The 18,198-nt window shown below is 40.2% G+C and overlaps 1 protein-coding gene across 1 annotated transcript; it reads right to left on the bottom strand.

Annotated features, from left to right (window-relative positions):
• Positions 1 to 1,839: 1,839 nt before the first annotated feature.
• LOC146453801 (uncharacterized) lies at positions 1,840 to 18,106 on the bottom strand. The gene is made up of 9 exons (XM_085096154.1): positions 17,572 to 18,106; positions 13,672 to 13,814; positions 12,182 to 12,331; positions 11,288 to 11,343; positions 8,740 to 8,890; positions 8,279 to 8,406; positions 6,794 to 7,025; positions 4,698 to 5,544; positions 1,840 to 3,438 (listed from the first exon to the last, which is right to left on the bottom strand). The coding sequence occupies exons 1-9, from the start codon at positions 17,803 to 17,805 to the stop codon at positions 2,512 to 2,514; spliced, it is 2,868 nt and encodes a 955-aa protein (XP_084952280.1). The 5' UTR covers positions 17,806 to 18,106; the 3' UTR covers positions 1,840 to 2,511.
• Between the last annotated feature and the right edge of the window lie 92 nt (positions 18,107 to 18,198).

Genomic DNA, 18,198 nt, shown 5'->3' with positions numbered 1-18,198 from the left:
TTTGTATGGAAATCCGATGTCAAATAATTCTCATAAAACATCGCTTCTGAAAAATTCATGATTTGGAAACTTTTGGCACTAGGAAAAGGATTTTAAGAAAAAAAATTGGAGGGATGTAGCTGTGCCAGAAGGCGTCCAGTCGTTTTTTGAACTTTCCATACATTTGTCTGTGTAGCGAACCAGCCGTGAACTGCTACTAAATATAGTTCGCGGGAAAAAAAATATAGACAAATGTATGGAAAGTTCAAAACACGACTGGATGCTTTCTGGCACAGCTACATCCCTCCAATTTTTTTTCTTAAAATCCTTTTCCTAGTGCCAAAAGTTTCCAATTCATGAATTTTTCAGAAGCGATGTTTTATGAAAATTATTTGACATCGGATTTCCATACAAACACTGTTATTTCAAGCGTGTTTGCCTACTCGTCAAAATGGCGTCGAAAACCGTGATAAGGCCTATTTTGAAAAATCTTGGAACCAGTTGTTCAAAGACTGGATAATTTTATCCAGCAGATAGGTCGCTATCCAGTGGATATTAAAAATGTATTGGTTGGAGTACTTTTTATCCGCGGGATAGCGATTTGTCCACTGGATAGAGTTATCCGCTCTTTGAACAACCGAGGCCTGCATGGGACTATCCACAAGTTTATTATGCATGTGTTCAAAAATACGTAAAATTGCGCTCACGTTTCAACGAGTTAATGCCGACTGTTAGTGTTAGGTCTGCACTCTCAAAAGCATCGCACGGAAAATCATGCAGGGATTTTGGAGGTACAAGGTGCCCTTAACCTGCGGTCACGCTAACCCTAACCCTATAAACTCTAAAACCGAAAAACTCGCGCGCGAAATCCAAGCCTCGTTCCCAGGGTCCCGTCCCAGGGTCGTCTCCCAGGAGGAGAACAGGAAATACTATCTGGAGTAGCCAATCAGAGCGCGCGAAGATATATCCACCGTGTTAGGTTCGACCAGTGGTACAGTTTTAGCGAGAAGCCACGAGAAGTCTGAGGAGGAGGTGAGTTCTTGGCTCAAACATCAAATCTTAGCGTTTGCGCGCTCCTGTCTCGCTCTAATTAGGCGAACATTAGAAAGACTAAGCATCACGTTTGCGGCAAACGGCAAACGGCAAAAATGACCACGTGACCATGTTTACCTTACATTTTCCACTCGCCGTTTTCAGTTTCTCAGGAAAATTAGTAGTTTTGCGTTAACAATAAAAGGTCAGAATTGTCTTGTACTTTTTTCATCTATTTTTTCATCTCAAGAAACACGTAAACGCCAATCTCATATTTGCCGTATTGTCTCCGCGTTCAAAACGCCGTCAACTGTACGCAGCCACACTGGCTTTGTTTTCACTTTGTGTTGAACTGTTGATTAAACTTGAATTCAGAAAAAAGACGGAATCAGATAATTAGTAACCTCAGCAGCAAATTAACAATTTATTTCTATCAATACATTTGATAATACTGTCTTCAAAAATATTTTTAATTTCTTTAAAAATAAGTAATTATCAATTCGGAACTCAAGATAATAACCTTCTTCGTTATATACCTAGACTTTCACTCAACAAAACGAGCATTGTGATTGGTTGATTCTTGGTCACGTGCCCCTGATTAAACACAAATGTATTCCGACCGGGCCGCAGTTGTTGCCCTCTCAGTTGTTTGTTTGTTTGTTTTGCTGTGATTGTTGAAGGGAAAGTCTAAATATATAACAAAGCATTTATGTATGGTCCCTCGGGATACTGGTTAGTTTTGTTTTCCCTCCATTCTTGATGTTTCCCGAGACGAAAAGAAAATTAACTGTTTCCCTCGAGACCATACATTAAGTGTATAAAATTTCAAAATTACTTTGGATAAAATTATAACGATTTTCTTAATTAAATTTTCTTTAACGAGGGCTAACACTCCAACGAGTGGCTTTTTTTCGCTGACATCATAAATATATAGAAACTTTTTGTTATAAATTTTTGTATAGTTACACTATGTAAGCTACAAGATAAACAAAGAGGACGCGCGTAAACAGTAAGACACGAGTAATAGAGACTCCTCCCTCTGATCGTAACTCGTGTTTCGAGATTAGAGCGGTTTTCAATTGAGTGTCGTAAAACCAAAACGAAAGTAATTACTCTGGCCAATCACAACAGATATAAACAACACAACGAGCCAATCAGATTCCGAAGCAAATGCATGTAACTGGCCCCAAGCGCGGGAAAACACGATAGGTTTTGGTTTGGATTCCCATTGGTTGAGAAAGTGGCGCGAGTTTTGTTAACGAATCACAGAGCGTAGTAATACAAAACCAAAGCAAACGCGAAATTACTTTCGACACTCAATTGAAAACCGCTCTATCATACGCTCGTGCTCATACATTCCTGCGGGTGGCTGAAAAACCTGCGAAATGAAAAATTAGATCACCCGAAAATTTTATGCTACATGGTGTTCTGTATAAATAAAGTTAACCTTGTGTCGTATCATATGTGTTACTTTTTTTTATCCTTTTATCGCGTGACCTGTCAGATAAATTCTTCTAACGAATCACGTGATCGACGCAGAGTTTCATGAGAACTGCCCTTCTTGTCATCGCGCAAATGACGTCGTAAGCTTGCGCTCTCATCCAGTTTCGATAAAGCGTCGTTATTTGTTGTGATTGGAGCTTTGTTTTCGATCGTCCTTCTCCTCCGCCTCCGAGCGGCCCTGTCATACGGTCCTAATTTAGTTTGCCTTTCCCTGTTTGAAGATTGCTCTCTTGTCGAGTTCGACCTCGATAAGGCCGGCGCTTTATGCGAGTGACTGTCCTTCACGCTGCAGCTTATCTTCAGTCCAGGGTTTCTCCTTTCTTTAACTCGCTCTACTCCAGCGTTCTCCTGAATAAGAGACAATTTAACACCCTCTATGGGCGTCTCACGTTTCAGTGGTCCGTTTAGTGTCGCAGGGGGTAAGCGTGACCTTAAAAGTAAATTCTCTTGACCATGCGTTTTTACCGGTTCATTTTTCTCTTGTACCTCCATCAATTTTCCTAAAGTGTTGTTTATACTTTTCAGCAACTCTTTACCTCCTGACGTGGCGATTGAATGCCTTTTCCATCGCTGTTGTTCTTTGTCTTTAGACGTAGAAGGACAATACACACTTCTCCGCGTTTGCGCATGTCTAGAATCTAGTCCATTGCACTGAGCCACATGTTCACCACGTGAATTGTCTTCTTTGGCATGTGCCACAGGCTCGCTAGGCTCGTCCTGAGCTTTAACCGCTGTTAACTGGCAGCACAGACCATATGGCGGCAGAACGGGCGAATCTTTGTTTCTTTGCTTTGAGTCCGAGGGGGACAGATGCGATGTGAAACTAAAAGGACTGGTGAGATGTTGTCTCTGCTGGTTAGTTCCCAGATTCCTGGACGGCAAGTAGGATTGAGGAAGGGAAAACCTTCTGTTATGGAATTTGACCTGGGAAGTAGAAATGATTGCGTTTAGTGATTGAGATTCGTTATCCCAGAGCGCTGTTCAGTTCTGGAGTCATAACTGCGCTCGAGGCTAGAAATACAAAACCCATTTTTTTTTTTTTTTTTTAGATTCGGAGCAAGATTATAGAATACCGTACCGAGCCACCTAAAACAACTAAAAGGCAAACACCCGAAATCAAATACACAAGATGCTCATAAAGATTTTAAGAACGAAGATCCACCTTCAGTTGTTCAAAACATCAAATCACTTCAAAGTATAGCATGAAAACTCTTTTGTAACTTGTAAATTGTAAATTGAATGGACGAATTAATATTTTCTTCTTATTTAATTTAATTTATTATCCATTTTTATTTATATCCAACTGTTTTTCATTATCGTATTTCTTCCTTTACTACCCGTCTTGATTGGCACGTTGGCTCAGTATTAACAGGCAGCAACAATTTATGAAAAATTTAAGAAAATTAATAACAAACTTGAAGTTGAAGTCATTGAGTCTCGTTATAAGGACAACTGGGGATTAGTTCCAATTTCTGTTAGATAGCAGATAGCGTGATCTGAAATCCCTGAATGCTGTAAAATGATTTAAACATGGAGAGAAAGTAAAATAGTCTACGTCTGAAAGAATTAAAGCTGTAAAGTGGGCACTCACTATGTTATGTTTAAAACACGTGCAGCAGGGTTTTATCGGGATTTGCCGAGTGGTTTTAGACCCGATAAAACACGTGCGAGCTTTTTGAACATTCCTGGAAAAGCGTGTGTCAAGAGAGTTCATGACAATGATGCTTTTGTGAACGTTGGAAATTAGCATACGAGAAAAACATTAAACACCGCATAATAATAAGGAGGAGGTTTTATCGGGTTTTAAAACCACTGCACGTGATGTTTTATCGACCATTTGATAGGTCAATGGGATTATGAATTATTAATGAGTTTTTGAAGGAGATAGCAGAGACAGTTAATAGAGGCTACTGTACAACGCTGTTTAAGCTTGCGTTCGATTGACTGTATTTCGGAGTAAGAATAAGCGGAATAGCTATTAGATTTTTCTTCTTAAGTAAATTTGAGAAGACATTTCTGCAAACTTTCGCTGACACACGATACCCTAAGAGTCATTTTGTACTCCAGTAAGTCCAAAAACCTCTTTGAAGGAATTTCTTGTCATCATTGTATGTATTCATTTTCCGGAATAGGGTCAACCGAACGTACCCTTATACTTGAAAAATACAATTCCTCGCAGTTACCTTATCGGGCGAATCCTGTTTCGTTTGCTGCAGTGGGATAGAAATAATCTTGGAATTGATAAGAGAAACTTTGCCTATGGATGGCGTATTAGGGCCTGGATGCCTTGGTGACTTCGACGTCTTGTCCTGCGGAAGGCTCGGAATTAATTCAGCGCGTCGAGGAGATTCTTTGAAAACGTTCTCCGCGGTTTCCTTACTTTCTCTATCTCCATGCTCATCTAAATTCTTATCAGACGCATTTTTCAGCGGTTCCTGGTCCACTGTCACTTTGCTTTCGAGTGAAATATGCGATAAGTTCAAGGACAACTTGCGACCTTTCACCGCCATGACTTCAACCGACGAATAATTCAAAGAGTCCTTTCTGGTGATTTCAATCCCTGCAGTGCTTAAAACACTGCAAGTTTCGTCCTTCTCTACACCATCGGTTTCATCTTCGCCAAGTTTCCCGGTACCTGTATCATTTCTGGGGCTGCCTGCGTTCTCGGAAAGTTCTCCATTTAAAACTGACAAATCTTCTTGACTCGGAGAAGAAAGTCGTCTGCGGCACGTTGGGACCTTCAGCTTTTTAGGATCCTCATCTTTAATTTCTTGTTCTTCTCTTTGTGTTTTTTCCTCTTTGTCATTAAAATCGCACAGCACAGCTGTGGCCACTGTGCATTCGGGTCTTTTTATAACCTGATTTTTATTTTCTTTTTCTTGTGCAGTTTCACGAGAGTTCCTTACAGATTCAGTGCTTTGTTTCACTGTGTCGGTGTTCGCTGGGCGTTGGGCTTTTCCAGGATGCTTGATGTAGTACTTTTTTAGTTTCCTTTTCAGAAGGTGGTACACAGTGGCTGATGAGGTAGACCTGCGATGAAGGAGCAGAATTAACTATTATCCTGCGAAATCGAGCAAAATATTGCCTGATACTTAGCCGACGAGGCCGCTGGCTAAAAATCAGGGGATTTTCTGCAAGATTGAGCAGGATAATTGTCTCATTATTAAACAAATTGATAACAAAGCACAGTTTTTGGGCAGAAAACATGATACGATATTTATTTTGTCCTTTTTCTTCCCGACACACGGTGAAATTACGTATATCGCAGGATATCTGTTGCCTACGGACTACGGACGACGAATATTCAGTGTACCATGACCAAATTTGGGGAGTGTGACGGTGTGTTGAATAATAAAAAAATATCCTTCTATTAGTTAGCATATGGTGGATACAGCTGTGTGTTTTTACAAGGGAATAGTGAACGATACGGAGTGAATTTACTCTTCTCCAAAATGGCGGCAACAGATTTGAATGAGTTAAAATTGAACTGAATGAAAAACTGATACCAGCACTGGAAATACCACCTTTAGTAACCTTGCAGAATTTCAGCATATTAGGTGTTATATCAGCTTAGGAAATGTAAGATGAAATTTGACTAATTTACAGATGTTTGTATGACTGGGGGTATATAAACGTCATACCCTCAGTCATACAAACGTCTGTAAATTTTTCATTTTTCAACTTACATTTCCTCAGCTGATATCACACCTGATATGGTGAAACTTTGCAGGGTTACTAAAGTAAAAGTGCTCTTTCTAGTGCTGGTATACGATTTTAATTTTAACTTATTTGAATTTTCGGCCGCCATTTTGGAGAAGGGTCTATTAATAAGGGCCTTTAGATCTGAGTAGGGTTACGACTTCGAAATTTCAAAGTAGTCGCTTCCTGCGAACCATCCGTTCCTTTTCGTTGTTTACCAGCAGATATAAGGAGATTCTAGAATCAAGCTAAAGCACGTGAACTAGATTTGAAAAGTCTTACTCTTACTCAATCTCGCTCAAATAACGTGTAGCATGAAAATTTTGCGGATTTTGCCCGATTTCATCAATCACAGCACGCACTAATGTCCTCAGATTCCCCTTGGCAACTCGAAAAAAAATTATTGAGATTAAACGCGCGCATAAGGTATCTTTAAACATTTTAGAAGAGATTTCGGGGTTACCGGCCTGTTGACACATTGCGCTCGTTCTGACGCAAACTAAACGATACCTATTTTTTTTCAATGATTTTCAAAGATTTTTCAAAGATTTTCAAATGTGACATTAGTACACCGACGAACCTGTTTTGTGTGACTGCGTCAATAATCTCCTGCTCTTCAAACTCCATTTTATCCGTCATGTGCCTCAAGATGTTCTTGTCCATCTCCTCATCCCGCGGGTAATTCGGGAACAGGATAGGAGTCACGGGACCATCATATCCCTTCCGCAGCCACTCGTGGCCGAGGCACTCTTCAAGCGTTATCCGTTGCTCGCGGTTAAACGTGAGAAACCGCCGGATAAGGTCTTTACATGCTGTTGTAGAGAAAAGGGAAATGATTTCAAACAACCAAGTTGCGTTTTTCATTTTTTTTTTTTTTGGGAGGAGGGGGGGGGGGGGGTGAGAAGGAGGAGGAGAGGGAAGGAAAAACCAAGTAAAACGTTTACGGGGGGAGGCAGGTTCTTCCTGTTATTTAAAAAAAAAAATTGCTTTATCTTTCTAGACTTCTTATCTCTTCGATGTTTTGACAAATCGAAAAATGCCTCAGTAGGATTATAATACAGGGCTACACCAATCATTCAGAATTTTCTAAAATTCCAATACAAATCTTTATAATTCAAACAGTTGTAACACAACACTAGGCAAGCGTCAAGCAGCGCTTTCCATTTGTATCGAAATCCCGGTAAGAAGTTTTTGTCAAATGGAACAGATTCTCGAACTCTTCCGTTATTATGGGGTTGTACTGGAGGGAAATCAAATAGAAGGGTCCTTTCTACTGGCAATTTTGGGAAGCAAACCGCGTGAATTCACACCAAGGAGCATAGCATTAATGTGCCACAGTAAATGGAACAGTAATATTACGGTAATTCTGGTAAAAACGAGAATAGAGAAATACTTTTGAAGGTAATCCTTTATTTCCGAAAAAATTGCAGTGGAAAGGACCGTTCCATCAGATTTCCGGGACGACCGGTTTTTCCTCACAAATGGAAAGCGCTCAAGTTTTTCGTGTATTTTCCTATCTTGGGTTTGAGCCGCCTGGCAGCGTCAAGCGCGGGGAAACACATGCGCCTCACCCCTCCCCGGGCTCTGGGTTGGGAGAAAGAGACCGCTGATATCTAAAGCCCCGTCTACACGAGCAATTTTTATACGGCAATTTTTATTTGCCCGTGTAGATGATGAGAAATGACCAATTTTTATGTGACAACTGCATTTGCTGAAAAGCTGGCGTGTTAGTTTTTATGTGGCAAATAAAAATTGCCACATAAAAAAAATTGTCCGTGTAGACAAGATACCACATAAAATGTGACAATTTTTTTAACGTCATCCGTAGAACCCAGTCCCTACAGTCCCTAACATTTGCTCATCCAGCATGGTGCCATCTTTCTTTTTGCCTTTCCATGGTCATCTCCGCTGTGCGAAATTATTACTGACGCAAATTAACAACAAATATTTGTCGAGCCATCTACACGGGCAAGTAAAATTTGCCACATACAGTTGCCACATAAAAATTGCTCGTCTAGACGGGGCTTTAGACTACAGCACCGATGGCCCAAATGTACAAACTTACCAGCAGATAGATGATCAGGAATGGGATTCATGTCATTGTTTTTCATTTTGTTGTAGAGCGTGGTGATGTGGAAAGGTTCAGCCGTGTAGGGTAGCTTGCCAGTCAACATTGCGTACATATTTACCCCTCTGAAAGGAAAAGAGAAAATGTCAGTTTTGACCAGCGCGCGATGGACGAGATGTTGAATAATTTGAAAACGGCGTTTAACGTTCACGCAAAAGCAAATAGAGAGATTTAGAATCGCGTCTACGGCAAAAGACAAACGTGAGATTCGCGTTTATGTTTTCTTGGCGAGTCCCCCGCTCGCCTCGTGCTTGCCTCCACTCGCCTGACCCTGATACTGAAGGTAGATGAGTAGACGCCGGAGTGAATTAGCGAAGACAACAAGCAGAAGAAAAGTAAAGCCTTTCTTATTTCATTTTTAGACTACGAGTAACATCCATGAAATTCGTTGTACTTACATACTCCAGACGTCCACCTCAGGCCCGTAAGGTTTATGACCCAGGATCTCTGGGGCGGCATACGCTGGGGACCCACATTGGGTCTTGAGGAACTCCCGGGTGGACTGGCCGTCAGAGAAAGGTACAAACATGGTGTTACTGAGACCAAAGTCTGGAAAAGAAGAAAGTACAAAAGACACTGTCTAAGTAAGTCTGTTTTAATACGTCGAGTCTACTTTAAAATTAGCATTCAGAAACTCATTAATAATTCATAAGCCCATTGACCTATCAAATGGTCGATAAAACATCACGTGCAGTGGTTTTAAAACCCGATAAAACCTCCTCCTTATCAGTATACGGTGTTTAATGTTTTCTCGTATGCTAATTTCCAATGTCCACAAAAGCATCATTGTTATGAACTCTCTTGACACACGCTTTTCCAGGAATGTTTTTGAAGCCGTTCAAAAAACTCGCAGCACATCTGAGCTGATTTTCCAGAAGGTGGCTACAGAAATTGACGTTTTTGTTACCTTTTCTTAAGATATTTATTTATTTATTTTTTTTTTTTAGCGTTTCTTATTGAATTTCACATCAGTAACTTAATAGATTACAATGGTCATTAGCAAATATTTATAAAACCAAAATATTTTTCTACTACCCCCCCCCCTCCCTCCCTGATTTGCTAACCTAGCCCCACTCTCTCTCAAACGTCTTCTAACCGCGCAACGATTTGGCTTTGAATTCGGCGCGCGCTCTGAGATCAGAACTAAGTCATTAGACCTAGCGTTTCGTTTGGCTTCCTGAAGCAAAGTTTTCCTGAGGACATCATTAAGTCTAGTGAGGGGAGAAGTCTTACGAGTGCAGTTTCTGCCTCGTACTAATATGCTTGCTACCAATAGTCCTCTTTTAAGCTAAACGAGTAATTTTCAGTTACTCGGGCTTGGACTATTAAAGGCTTGTATATTGTGGGCTTTGCTTGAGGAGGTGACAGTCTTTGGCTTTAAAAAGTAGGTCTTAGGGATGAGTTCTTTTCGGGCAACGTGAAATTTTCGCGAATTGTTTACCCAGCCAAAGACTTAGTATATTTTTGTGGTGGAAAAGGGCGCTAACCCTTCCCTTTTCAAATGTTGATTTCAACATCCGGGATATAAGCTGATATGGAAAACACTAGCAAGAATGGGCAAGGATTTTCTCTTCAAGAAGCGTGAGTTTGAAAAGCTATTCTATTATTTTTCGCCGTTATAACTGTAGCGTTGTTAGGCTAGTCATCGATTAGTCGAGAAGTGCGGTTTTGGGACGGATTTCCGGACTCAATGTCATAAATAATTTCCAGATGTTCGTTCGGCGTGATTCTCATTACGTCTTGAACTTATAATTAACACGGAAAATCAATTTAAAACGCTGGTTTGCCCCGATTAAGCCGATTCTTTTGTGGAAGGCTAGTCTTGAGCGCTTAAAGACCGGGTTTTGGTTGAGATTTAAGATGCGTTGGCGCCGTTAATAATTACCAAGTGTCACACTTGTTTAGTCGGATCACAGGTCATGTCTCATTTCACTCGGGTGTCAATGTCACGTCTAATTCCAAAGAAAAGCCCCTCTTTTCTCTTTCATAGTATTTCCTGACCTTACTTTATTGTGATAAACCGTAACTGGAGTATTGTTAATGACTAGCATATTCCTTCAGCTTAGAAAGTCTCAAAATGTGCTCAATTTCTGTAGCCACCTTTTTGAAAATCAGCTCAGACATGTTTTACCGGGTGTAAAACGGTTCTAAGTCACGATAAAACACTGCTGCTTGTATTTTAAACATTACATAGTTTACACTTCAACTGCCTCCGCTGTTTAAGACTTATCTTTTAAATATCATTGATCTGCGCTCTGATGGGTAAAAGATTACAGTTTTGTAAAATGATGTGGTGGTTTTTCGCACCTTTACATCCGATGAAGGATGACGAGATTGGTCATTTACGCTGTATGAAATCAAAGAAAATCTGGACGGTAATAGGCAATTTCCGAGTTGCTTTAAACCTCATTATGAAAGCGAGGCTAAGTGCAAAGCTTTTCATATGCGAATTAGTTTTGTTTGACTATGAATGAAAACTAATTTTCATAATAAAAACTTTGCAGTTAGCCTTGCTTTCACAATGAGGTCCAAAGCAACTCACAAATGGCCTATTATAGCGTTAAAAACAATACTTTACTCACTCGCTGCGCTCTTTCGTAAAATATTGTTTTTGCCACTCCAAAATAAAATTCTTATCTTCGCGCCGCCGTGTAATTTCCTCTATGTATACTCGGGTGTAGAGAAAAAATACGAAATGACATTCATTGTTGTACAGAGCCAAAACGATGTAGAAACAAACCAAGCTTCGAGCTAGCAGCCCTCCGATCTTTCCAAGGAAAAAATTGGATCGTAAGTCCGACGCGCTGACCACAACACCATGCACCGCGCCTCCACCGCGGAAGCAGGGGTTGATGGGAAGTTGCGCACCTTTGCCACGCGCGCTGCGAGTATGAGTTCATAGTTATTCAGGCGTGTAGCATGACGTAATTTTAGTTAAAAGTTTACCTATGATCTTGATGTTGTAGTCGTCATCCAGAAGTAGATTTTCGACTTTCAAATCCCTGTATGATGAAGTAAGAATGCATGTGAATTCATTTTAATCCGCAATCTAGACGTTTCGTAACACGTTTATAGTATACGTTTAGTTTATAGTAACAGTAAACACGTATACTTCTAACAGTGGATATACTATCACAATGGACTCTTTACTTCATCGTATGTTGGGGCTTTGACTGAAAATTTCTTTGACTTTACAGTTTGACAAGTCAGTCTTGGACACTCTGACTTCAAGATTCTATATTGTTCACTTATCACTGATTGAAACATAAATACAAGTTCATTTCAAGGTTTCGTTTTCGTTTTCGTTTTCATTGCTCTCTTTTGGCACAATAAGACGTAGTTGTGGCAAGTCAGGAAAGTGCTGAAGGGAGAGGGAAGCTAAGATATGATTTAGTTAATGGAACGCGAGGGCACAGGGTGAGAGGAGCGTAACTTTAATTGGTTAAGATCAAATGAAAATACCCCTTTCGTTTAATTCTCCAACATTCGGTTAATAAATTTTCCCATTCACCCCGTATTCGTTTTACCCTAAGAGAGTCAGTTGACAAAATGCCATAATGTTAAAAACATATGGAAATTTATATGAATTTTTGTCAAGTAAATTGTCCTCTTCGAATTGCAATCACAAGCTTCTCACCCCTTGTTTCTATGCTGGTGACCACGTCACCTCTGCAATTTTTCAATTTCGTTTTTCAAATGAATACGTCATGTAAGACATACATCACACTAATCTGTGTCTCGAGAGCAGTAGCAAAATGAGGGATAGTCACTGATTTGAATGAGAAAACAAAATGCCGTTTGCGTCAGGGATTAAAAGGATATATGAAGTTGCCACTTTACCTGTGGAGAATTCCTCCCTGATGAAGGTAGTGCACGGCAGAAACAGTTTGCCGGATAAACTTCCTAACTTCTACCTCGCCGAGTTTTCTCCGGTAGCAGATGTAATCCATAAGATCTCCCCCTGCGGCCAGCTCCGTAATCAAGTAATACCTGGAAAGTTGAATCGTACGGGCAAGTTAAAGTTTCATTCTTCACGAAATAAAGTTGTTGTTTATTGATGACTTGTTGTTCATTGATAAATCTTCGAATTTGGATCTCCAACCTCCCTCCCTCCAAAAGGAAAGCCTGAATAACAAAACCAAAAGTCCTACACAGTGAAAGCATGTCAGGTTATATGGTAGTGAGGCCAAAGCCAAACCAGAATCTAACGAGACCTTTTCAATTGAGTATCGAAAGTAATTTCGAGTTCGCTTTGGTTTTGCTTCACTACGCTCTGTGATTGGTTAACAACAATTGCACCACTTTCTCAGCCAATGAGAAGCAAAACCAAACCAAATCGTGACTTGCCCGCACGCTTTTCCCGCGCTTGGCGCCGGTTGCAGGAGGTATTCGCTTTGAGTTCTGATTAGTTTATATTGCTCTGTTTACTTTTGTTTTGATTGGTTAGAGTAATTAATTTGGGCTTGCTAATGCGAACTTCTGGAGCGCTTTCCATTTGTATAGAAAAACCGGAAAGAATTTTCCGTCATTTGGAACAGTGCAATTTCATTTCTATTGAAAACGCGGTCGTTCCGATAGAAAGTAAAATGGAACGGCCCTTTTCACAGGAAATTTTGAGCAAGAAACCGCGTGTAAGTGTTTCATCCAGCAACATCGAACTAGTGTGCCGAAGCAAATGGTACGGTGAAATTCCAACTAATCCGGTAAAAAAAAGAGAAAAAACGAAAAACCTCTGAAGGTATCAGATTTTTTTGCTAGTAGAAGGGACCGTTCCGTTTGATTTTTTACCAAAACGACCGCTTTTTCCTTACAAACGGAGAGAATTCTCGTATTATGTTCTATGGGGAAAGGGTGACCGGAGTCTATGCGTCAGTCACTTCCAGCAGTGCCTACCTCCCACCCCCGGGCTGATCACCAAGCATTAGGATTTTTGGAAAACAAACCGTTCAAATGTCCAGATACCTAAACAAAAAAAAAGGGATTATTTCGTTTCTGAGCTTATCTTCATTCTAATGAAAATCATTTCAGACCAAACTAAGTCTCAAACAAGTTTTATTTCTCATTATCTTTCCAGTCACCGATCGTTCTGTGGATTTACATTATCATTGGAATGAAGTGAGAGTGCTATGACGCAAAAATCACGAGCCTGTCAAATGCCCTGGGATAGGCTAATGCACGGACAATGTGGAAAAATGGCCTACTAATACGGGGAGGGTGGGGAAGGAGGGGGGGGGGGGGGGGAAGGCGGTTTACTGCTGGAATTGACTGATGCATTACAAACAACACATAATTATTTGGGAGGTGATATTTGTGCATAATTATTCATTTACCTGTGTTCCGTTTCCACCACCTCAAGGAGCTGAACAATGTTAGGATGTCGAACCATTTGCATGATTTTTGCCTCACGTCGCATGTTTCTAGCAACATATTTATCTTGATGTGCTTGCTTCTTGTCTATGATCTTTACGGCAACCTACGATGAACACGAAAAGAAAATGCATTTGTAAAGTGTTGGGTAGTAGACAGTAAGTACAAGGAAAGGAAACCAAGCTGTTTTCATTTGTTAATTATGCTGGTGTATGGGCGAATTTTCCTTGTTTATTCGAGCACCAATTCGGCTTCCTTCGGAGATTTTTCTGTAAGAAGGCTTTTTTCACCAAAGGAGCCCAAGATTTTTCAGCTTCGTACACAGAACATTAAATTAACAATAAATCGGAGGTGTAAAATCAATATTATGAGAGATGGCCAGGAAACTTTTTATGAGATAATATAATTGTGAACCGAAAAGGTCACGAGATGCTTTGATGGCAGTTTAGATTTGTAACATAGGCTTTCCAGGCATGCAGTGCAGAACGATTTCAAAACAGTTGTCAAATCTCTTTGTAACAGGGACATACTCTTTTTAGGTGAATTTGGTGCACGTCTGCAATGCCACAATGCCACACTCTAGGTTAAACCCTTTATTTCACTTGTAGAAACCGGCGAAAAAAAAGCACAAACATAAGCACTCAAAATCACGAACACTGCGCATACGTTTGTCGCTTGTCTTTGTGCTTTTTTCACGAATCAAGACTGCGAACCGGTGTGAGATAAACACACAAAAAAACCGCTGCGCATATTCAGTTCCCTTACTTTACCGTATGCTTGCGCTTGTGCTTATGTTTTTGAACAACTTCCAAACTGCTACGAGTTCATCTCGGTTCTCTTTTGCAGCACCATATTTGTTTACATGATACTGCTCCAAAGCCTCCCATCGTACCTGTACAAGTTATCTCTATGCGAGATCACCCCAGTAGCTGTACCGGATTGACATTGCCATTCCGATGACTATTCGTTTACTTTTAGCTTCAGCGATTTCTTTGCGAAAAAAGGTTCACACCGCCCTGAAAATGGTTCACCTGAACGCGCTAAAAAAAATTATCTCTAGTCGTTGTGAAAGTCATACCGTTTAATATCATATAAACAATCTCCTACTCCCAACAGCTTTGTATGGTTACGTTCTTGCTAGTATCCCTTGCATCCTTGGGTAAAGGGAGACAATGCGGATTAAAGTTTCTTAATTGTCTTAGAAAACAATAGAATGCACTGACCGGCCTCGAACCAGCAGCCTTCTGATCGAGATATTTTTTGAAGTCAAGCTTCTCTTCAAAAAGAATCACTGAGTTTATATTCATTATATGGTTTACCGACCTGGATCCTTCTTGCAAAACTGATAACATTAGGAAGATTTACCCATATTTCTTGGTTGTTTAATCCAGTCGCGCTTGTTTGATATGAAATGAGTATAGCCAATGAGGCGTGTTACGCCGGCCGTGGCCACGCATATTCAACGCGCGCGCTTGTGGTATAATTGTTGAATACACCGGGCATTGACAGCAAAGCACTGCTCAACTGATTTTAAAATCGTCATACTTGGAGGTCTTTGAACCCGCAGACTCAAACGTAAGAACCGCATGCGCAGTTTTGATAGTTAAAACGAAACAAAATTATTTTACGATACAACTTCAACACATTACTCAAATTTGTCACCAGAAAATGACAAAACTTCATATCTGGCAAATAAACATTGCAGAAGCAGGGAAAATCTCTTAACCCTTCACTGACTTTGTACACTGGATCCGGCCCTTATCGCTTACCATTCTTTGAGTGACATGTAATTAGTAAAGATCTTTCGGATAACACATGTAGGTCAGTTTAATTCGTGTGACCTGCTCATTAGCCGCCGTGCTGTATCCACTTTTCTGTCACAAGTGTGTCATAGGAGTTATCAATCCGCTTCCGCATGAGAAAAATGCTAATCTTTGGTTAGGGATCCACTGTTACTCCTCAGCTTGAAATCGCATACCTAAAAGCTTTTTTTTTCCTCACGGAACGAAAAGGACAACTTCTTTAAGTTCGAATTTCATGTGTATTCAAATCACATGGTGGAACACTTCAAACTTAGGTTTCAACCCGTTCAAAGGCCACTTTCTGAGGACAAAAACTTTGATACAAAGCCATCCCGTCATCTTGAAATCGCATTGCCTCTAAACCACTTATTTTTCGTAGTTCTAATTTCATGCAGCGACATCGACGAAATTTTAAATCTTTTCAAATTGACCGTATTATGTCAAGACGCATACAAGATAAGCTTTGTCGTTGCTAAAACGCTATTCGCTCACTCCAAGTTTAGAAATAAAATGTAGGGCTGCCGGCTATTTTGTAACATTTTCACGCCACAGGACACCACAGGTATAACGCTCAGCTCAATTGGAGATCGTTCACTTGGCAATTTACTTGCGGATACGAAAGATTCCCTTACATTCATATCAATATCTCATGCGGTCAAATCCTATGAGCCAATATAGTCCAATATATTGATAATATGAATGATAAAAAACTTAAAGTGGAGCCATTTTTCGCGGCTCGCTAGATATTCCGTTTTAATACTTTTCAAAGAGGAATGCAGTTTTTAGTGATGCCATGTCATGATGGAATATTCACCTTTAATCAGACAAGAGCCAATACAACTAATTTCTAATTTTTGAACCATAGTTTTTTTGTTTAATAGAAATGTCAACATCGTATAACCCCCGCCTTTCATTGTAAAATGTTTTTGTTTAAATAAACCGGTATTGTGTACACAGTCTATGGCTTTGTGTTATTAAAAATCGGACAGACTTGTCTGCGAGATAGCAAACGGTGCGAGAGTGGTCAAACATGACTGGAGCGCCAGACATCTTAACTTAAATACTACTTCTGAGTTGAACGAGAGGCCCTAACAACAGTGTGTAATTAATATCAGTAAAGCGGTGACCAATTGAACTCTCCTCTTGGCTCGTTTTGAAAATTTAATATTCCCTAATGACTACGATTTGACTTGTTTTGTCTAAGAAGTAGTGACAGATTTTGAAAAGCTCCGTTCGTTTTATAATGCTGCAGCTTTCGCACTTTTTAAAGCTACTTTGTTATGTGCAAATGAAACAGCAAAAAGGTGCTAGGACTGGATCAGATAGAAATCACTCCACGTTGAGATGTTAGATGTCATTAAGACTCTTGGTTTTTTCACATAAACTATAAACCTATTAACTATACCCGCGCACAGGCACGAAAATTGAAATTTTGTCGCCATGATGATTATTTTCGGTAAATTCACGCGAAGAAAAAATTCAACAAAAATAGCGTGGGATGTAGGGTTAGATCCAATTTGCTGCCCGGTTCAAGAGCAAATTTTATTACTTATTACGCCAGACCGTTAAACTTTCAGCACGTTCGTACATTCCTAACATTTACGTAAAACAACCACTTTTATTTTGTACACAGCTTGGCGCATGGGGCGTTTTGTAAAAATTTGCCACGCATGGTGAATTCGACAAATAAGAAAAATCATTATAATATTAAAGTAATTCGCAATTTTCTGTCTAATTAGTTTTGGCGACTACAACATAATCCTCACACTTTGTTTGTCAGACTTGACAGGGCTCCGTCGTTTAAGCCTTCGTTGTCAAGTTGGCCAGAACGGCCGGAAGGCCGTATTGTTTCACCTAGTAATCGAGAAAAGTCTCTCAAAATCGTGACCGTACAGCAGTAAGTTAATGATACGTTCTGCTCTGTTTAAGAAATTAGCGGTTGTGCCGGGACTTACCAATGTTTCCACTACGGAGTTACAAAGCTTACCCGTCTAAACTACGATTAAAGACCAGTGTTACATTATTGTGTTGTTAGCGTGTTTATCTCTGAATATTCCTTACCTTCTCTCCAGTAAGGACGTGAAATCCTTGCTTGACTCTCGCAAATGACCCTTCTCCTATTGTCTTCCCAAGAAGGTAATTGCCTATCCGCTTGCATTTCAGATATTTTTGTAATTCTTCTTTTGCCACTTGAGCGACAACCGCGGGCAAAAAGCCGTTCGCTCGCTCGCGAGATTCGTCGTCCATTCGTCGTCTTTCCGTCGGCGACGTTATGCCGCTCAATTCAGTTTTCATGTCATCTCGTTGAACCCAGCAGTCAGGCCTTCTGCGTTATTGAAATGAGAAGATTCTTTCGATGCGCCTCTTCGGGATGAAACCGAAATCGACGGAATCCGAGCAGCATTACATGTAAAATGAGCTCAGGTTATTGTTTGCCAACTGTCAAAAGCTGACATTCAAAAAATTTCAAACACTCCACATGATTCGCCAATCACTCCAGGAAAATTTACTCTTATTAAACAAATCATTATTAATTGAAATCTGATCAAACGTCTTTATGTCATGTCGCCGTCAAAATGTTCACACGTGTTTGACCTCACTTGCGTGCATGCGCGCGCAAACCACGACAATATCTGAGATTACGTTTACTCGCTCTTGAAAGTGTCACATTCCAGAGCTATTAAATTT

The sequence above is a fragment of the Pavona decussata genome, unplaced genomic scaffold (genome assembly GCF_977016875.1).
Source record: "Pavona decussata unplaced genomic scaffold, jaPavDecu1.1 SCAFFOLD_322, whole genome shotgun sequence".
Lineage (NCBI taxonomy): Eukaryota > Metazoa > Cnidaria > Anthozoa > Scleractinia > Agariciidae > Pavona > Pavona decussata.
The sequence above is the reverse complement of the archived record's forward strand: the minus strand, read 5'-3'. Positions and strand labels throughout refer to the sequence as shown.